This window comes from Halyomorpha halys, unplaced genomic scaffold, assembly GCF_000696795.3.
Source record: "Halyomorpha halys isolate HHAL.00 unplaced genomic scaffold, Hhal_1.1 Scaffold710.1, whole genome shotgun sequence".
Taxonomy (NCBI): domain Eukaryota; kingdom Metazoa; phylum Arthropoda; class Insecta; order Hemiptera; family Pentatomidae; genus Halyomorpha; species Halyomorpha halys.
Window position 1 is genome coordinate 166,764 of NW_027104776.1, and position 6,374 is coordinate 173,137.

Sequence of the window (6,374 nt, forward strand, 5' to 3'; positions counted from 1 at the left end):
TATATATATATTATTTACCAAGCTTTTGGAAATATATTTCAAAATAAAAACCAGTTCATTGTACTAAATTTTCATTTTAAGGTTGACAATTTTACATATTAATCCAGGAAAAAGCCTGGTTCTTTTAGCCAAGTCTTATAGAACTCTATATATATTTTTAATATAACACTATATTTTTAAAAATTTTGGTTTTATACGTGGAATACATTATTTTCATCTGTCTTATATGATAAATCACACACACACACACACTCGTGTACTTTATATTTTTATTTTTATATATTTAAGTGTATTTATACTTTATATAAATATAAAGAATTCAACTATCTTTTGGAAAATGAAATGTAAATTATTTTATTTCAAATTAATTTTATTTTTAAAAAAAGTCTACATTTATAATATTATTGATAAATTTATACAAGTGCTAGATTATGTCTGTTAGCAGAATTTACTTCTTGAAAGCAAATCTACTGAAAGTTATTCCTATTAGAGTTAAGGAAGTAAGGCAGGCCCCCACGGTTACTTGGAACATCAAATTATCAGGTGTACCATTTTTTTTAAAGACTGGTGTCGCATCTTCAAGCTGAAAAAAAATAAATAAAACTCTTGTTTACCAAATATCTTCTACTATAATATTATAATTTTAATTATTTGTAACGTTGAGAACTAAAGTGGACCAACCTCTCCAACCGAGATATTCTATTAATATTTTTATAAAATTTTTGTCAAACTGCTTTAAACCAATCTTGACCACCTATTATATTGCCTATATCTTGAATGGTTTCCAAATTAATAAAATTTGTTATACAGCAAACAGATGGCAAGCCATACAATGCTTTGCCACTGAACTTTTTTTTTTTTTAAAGTTAATATAGTCTACTATGGTTCTCAACCCCTCTTTTGTCATAAGAAAAAATATTTTTATTTTTCTTACTACATTTTTACAATTCAATCATTGTCAATTAAAAATGTCAGGAATTCCCGTCTGTATTAACAAAAAAAAATTCAGCTTTTTCATAAATAATAACTTTCTTTATTATTACCTTCATGACAAGTGAAACCAAACTAATATTTGAAGGAGATGGCTTGGGTTGTGGTCAAAAAAGACAATTAAGAAATAGTTTCAACTATTTTTTTATTCAATTTTTTTTTTTTTGTCCATTCCATGTAATAATAACTTGACCCTTCTACTGTGGTTAGAACAGAGAGCCAACCTGTATATAACCTCCCTCATCCCTATTTCAGAAAGGAAAAAAAAAGTACTCATGAGGGTCATTCTGATTGGTAAAGAATGAGTTATTCTTCCTGCACACCAAATGTTGACTATGTATCTATAGTTGAAACTATTTATTTTCTGTTTTTATTAAAAACCGCAACCTGAACCATCTTCTAATTCACAAATGGTCAATGCTCTGTGTATAATGTACTTAGAGTAGAGAAAAAACAATTTAGAACTTGTCTACAGATTTTGTGTATCAGAGGACTATGCTTACTAGAAATATTAGTTTTGAAATTGTCTGATTTTTTTTTCATCATCTTCAATAACCATGTTTTTGGTAAAAAAAAAAAATAAAACAATATTGGAAAACATATTTGTATAAATCTGGAGTTATAAAATATTCATGTTTATTGAAAATTGCACATCATTTTTTTATTTCTAAATAAATGTAATGTGCATATATATATATAAACATATGGAATAATGTAAACTGATAATTTTAAAGAAAAATATTAATGAATCTTTGAAAGAAGCTATTATTATTTTTTATTGAATAGCTTATAACATGAACTAATGCATACAAATAAATTTTCCTATTCCATAATGGATTTCCAAGGTATATTATTTTTAATTTCATTTTTCTCTTTCCATAGAGATCTTTCTTACTAACTTAAAAGTATTTAGATTAATGGACTTAAATAATCATCTGTGATAATTTTTACAATTGTATTTGTAATGAAACTTACCCCAAATTTTTCCATTTTGGCTTTTACCCCTGGTTGTAATGTTGACATGGAACGAGCCGTTTTCTGCCTCTGAAATAAATTATTGTTTTAATTATACTTAGAACTGATGTAAGATTATGTTTAAAAAAAATTATTATTTATAGGAGTTGTTAAACCTATAATGAATATGTTATGATACTTGGATATGAGTAAATTAAAACTTCAACAAATAAAAATATTCACTTAAAGTTAGCTGGTTTTGTTTCTTTTTTTTTTTTAAATATAAAAAATATAAGTACTTTTCCAACGCAACACAAATATATTTCAAAATATTAAAATTTCTCCATTACAAGAGAATTACTGTAAATAAAAAATTTACTCAATATCTTCTGTCTAACAAATGTGCCATCATTCCTATTCAAAATATAAGATTATTATAAATTGGACATGAATTTGAAAATACATTAAATGAATTAAGTATAGACATAGTTTAATTGATTACTTACTTGCAGAACTTTTGTAGCATTAGAATTTGATAATCTTGCAATATTCATTAATATTTTACTTGCCATTTTAAATTAGAAATAATTTGTGATTTAGTTGTGAAAAAGAGCACCTTATAATAAAAATAGACTTGGCTCTGTGTCTACTCTCTACCTGCTGATCTGCCTTCTCAATACTATTTCTCTCCCTCCTTCTTTGGGTTTACTGAAATATTTATTCCCTTAATATTATTAACTAATCATCTACTCAATAATTTTAAGGAATAAAAAATTTAGGCTTGCGTAACTACAGATCCAGTTTCAAATTAAAAACAAAATGTTTAAGTTTTTAAAGTAATAACTTTTTTAGCAAAATGATACATTATACTTCGAAAATGGATAAATTAACAATGAAAATAACATAGTTTCTTTAATATGTACTGGAAGGATTTAATTTTCATAATTTCTTCTAAAGGCGATCAATCGATTTTTGTATTTAGTTTTTCTGTTTTTTATTTTAATTCTTGTGTTAAACAGTTTTACAAATATTGTTACTAATTAATACCATCGCACAGGATTTCACTCATTTTTATTGGTATAGTTGTGGATAAAGGAATATATCGTGTATCAAACAGTTCAATTTTTTCCAGAGAATAAAATCACGATTTTGCTGCCTAAGATTTGTTCTGGCTATTTGTGTGTTTAAAATATTACGTTTTTCCTGATTTATTTATTATAGAATACCTTGCAATTGAAATTTTTAGGCCCATTTTTTCCTTCTTTTTTTTGACAAATTGAGACGTTCGTGCACCAAACCGCAGATGTGGAGAATTGCCAACGCGACATCTAGTGAGGAAGAAGAGAAAGTAAGCTACTTTGTTTTTTCTTGTAAAAGAGTTCGCTCTTTTGAATAGATTTTAGAATAATTTTTTTAAATTATGATTCATAATTTTTTCGAAAATAAATAAAATTTCAGATATATAGGAAAATATATATCTGGTTCTCAACAGAAAACATGCTCAGAGGTTAAGAATATTATTCAATTTTGAACTAATGGTGTCATGCACTTAAAAATATACTGTACATATTAGCAAATGAATTAGCAACATTTACATACAGGCTCACGACTTTTGATAGTTAATATAAACTTAAAATTAAAATAATGTAAATATTTTAAAACAATATTTCAGATAGACATTTGAAGCTACTAATTTTTATATATATATTTTTTTAAATGTTAAAAAAAAAAATTAAAAGCTATTCTCAACGTATGATTTATAAAAATTAAGTAATTTTGTTTGTTTTTTGTATTTATTATTTTAACATTTTTTAATTACTCATTTATTGAATTATTACAATTATAAAATAGAATCATTGCATAATGAAGTAATAATACCTTTAATGAAGGCTAAGTAAACCCGAAGGTTCGCTGTCGATACCTCTAGTCGCTCTCTACATACATTCGTTCAGTGGCGCCATTCCAAATCCAATTCTACTAAATCAGTCTTAGCGCAATCCTCCCATCTACGTTTCATTCTATCCATGGTACGATTACCTTCCGGTTTGGTGTTTATTTACTTTTTTTCCTACTATTAACATTTTTGTCGATTTGTTGTTTATTAACATCCCCTTCCGACCTTCGTGTGGAGACTGCTTCAGGGGATTCATGGTGCAAGTTGAAAATTATAGATTCCACTTTCCTATACATAAAGTATAGGAACGTGGAACGTAAGACGTTTTAGAATCATTGCACATGTCAGCTATATCGTTGCATCTTTTAAATTATTTATTTATAATAAATTGGTAGGTTGTTAGTCATGTTTTGGTGCTTTCAAATTCTGCTTGAACGATTGATAAATCAGTTAAAATGGTATACTATATTTTAAATAGTTATTTAAGATTTATTTCAAATTCATATATATATTTATGAAAATTAAAAGTTTATGTATTCAGGGACTATTTATATGAAGATCTTCAAATAAGAAAAAAAAATAAATATGTGAGCAAGTCAAAATTAGTGGATTGGATTATTGTACGTTTATTCTATTGACGTACGAGATGGTTGAGGGTGCGTTCAAAGAGAAACAGAATTAAGTTGGCGTAACCTATTTTATTGTGCCAACGTTTCGGCTAGAGTTTCTAGCCTTCTTCAGGGCTAAGGACTGAACAAGATAACAACCACAGTAAGTATAGAAAATAAAAAAGAAAGTATAAACAGAATAACATAAAGTGAATAATTTTACAAAATAGAATTAATAAAATGAAGTGATGAGAGAAGCGGGAAATAAAATGTATACATAGGTAATTGAAAAAGTGGGAAAAATAACATAATTAAGGAAATGAAATAAAAATGAAGTTATATAATGCAAAGAAGTATGAACATATTAGTTATTAATAATTTAAAAATTGAAATATGGAAAGAAAAATAAATTATTTATTCATGCTCCCACCATCCATTTTTAATTAGTTTATTCTATTGGTTTAATTAATTATATTACTATTTGTTAATTTTTTTTATCGTCGGTGTATTTAACATCTATGTTATTAAATCTTGTTTCTTGAAATCAGTTTTCAAATAAATATTTCCTAACTCAACAGTCGTTTCGCCAGTTTAGGATTCACTAGAACAGAAAATGACAGTATCATACAACTCACATCAATAGGCTAAAAAGTCATATCAGCCAGTCACATCCTCACCGAATCCAAGAAATCTAAACACATAATGAAAAAAGGGGAGGTTACATAACAAATCTTATTACTATTATAAAACATAATAATCCAAAATAAAGTCCAATTCTATTTATTATTATTACTTTCTTTTTTTGATAGTAAAGTTTTGGGAGACTGATTTCAAAAATATACTATAAACTATACCTATGAATGGCTGAGACAAGGGCATATGGAACCTCGAATCGGCCGACAATTAGAAACAAAATGGCGGATGGAGAAGAATTCTGAGGATTATCCTTAGTTGATTTATGGCTAAGTGCCAAATCTGAAAAAATAGTTTCGGACAAAAGCTGCGGATAGTGGATGAACAAATTTTTGTCTAATCAATTTCTGTATTCGATAAATCTTGGAACGTAAAATCTCAAATTTTGAGAGTTAATTTTTTTTTTTCTTCGTCTATGACTTAAGTTGATTATTGTAAATAACAAGTCAAAATTTATGGGAACATCGAAAACTTAAAAAATATTTCTATAAAGATACGTTGAGTTGAAAAAAGAAAGGACTTCCGGAAACATAAGCATTTACTAATTAAATTCGTTAGTCTCTGGTATCATGGCTTTCAGGTTCAGGTTCGATTCCCTCGATAATAATAACACTGCCTTCTCATGACCCACTTTGTATTACCCACTCTTAGAGTTAAATTTTTAGAAATTCCCATAAATTTATGATCCTTCGACGTAATATATGACATTAACATAAAAATTCAAACGAAATTATTGACAAAAAATATCACATCATTAACTAATGAATATTATGTTATATAAATTTAACTTGGCGTGGAAGTGACGGACCCACCTTATGAAAACCACGTCAGGAAACGCGCGATGTATTTCTTAAGTACATCGCACGAGGCCTTGGACCCCCACGGTCTGTCGCGCCAATGAAAAAAAATAAATAAATTTAACTATAGTATGTATTATTTATTTTTGATATTATCTGCAGTAGTACTTTATTGTAACTAGCGGTGAGTCCCTTTTGTTTTAATCTTCCTCTTCCTCTATGCCTTCTCTTTTTCTTTCATATTATTAATATTCATGCTCCATTTTTTACAACTATTTGTTAAAATTGTTAAAGCTTTAGTTATATATTTTTTATTTATCAAAAAAAAAAAAAAATTGGGGGAGATAAACATTATATATTTTTTAAACGACTTCAAAATGAACTCGGATCAGAGGATATATAATGTCCCCCAATACTTGAAATTATACATATTCATAG

General features: G+C 27.0%; 1 protein-coding gene across 1 annotated transcript; it reads right to left on the bottom strand.

Moving 5' to 3' along the window:
* Positions 1 to 135: 135 nt before the first annotated feature.
* On the bottom strand, positions 136 to 2,612 carry COX7A (Cytochrome c oxidase subunit 7A). Its single transcript, XM_067045045.1, has 3 exons — positions 2,451 to 2,612; positions 1,966 to 2,034; positions 136 to 583 (listed from the first exon to the last, which is right to left on the bottom strand). Exons 1-3 carry the CDS (start codon positions 2,514 to 2,516, stop codon positions 449 to 451), a joined length of 270 nt encoding a protein of 89 aa, XP_066901146.1. The 5' UTR covers positions 2,517 to 2,612; the 3' UTR covers positions 136 to 448.
* Positions 2,613 to 6,374: the final 3,762 nt, after the last annotated feature.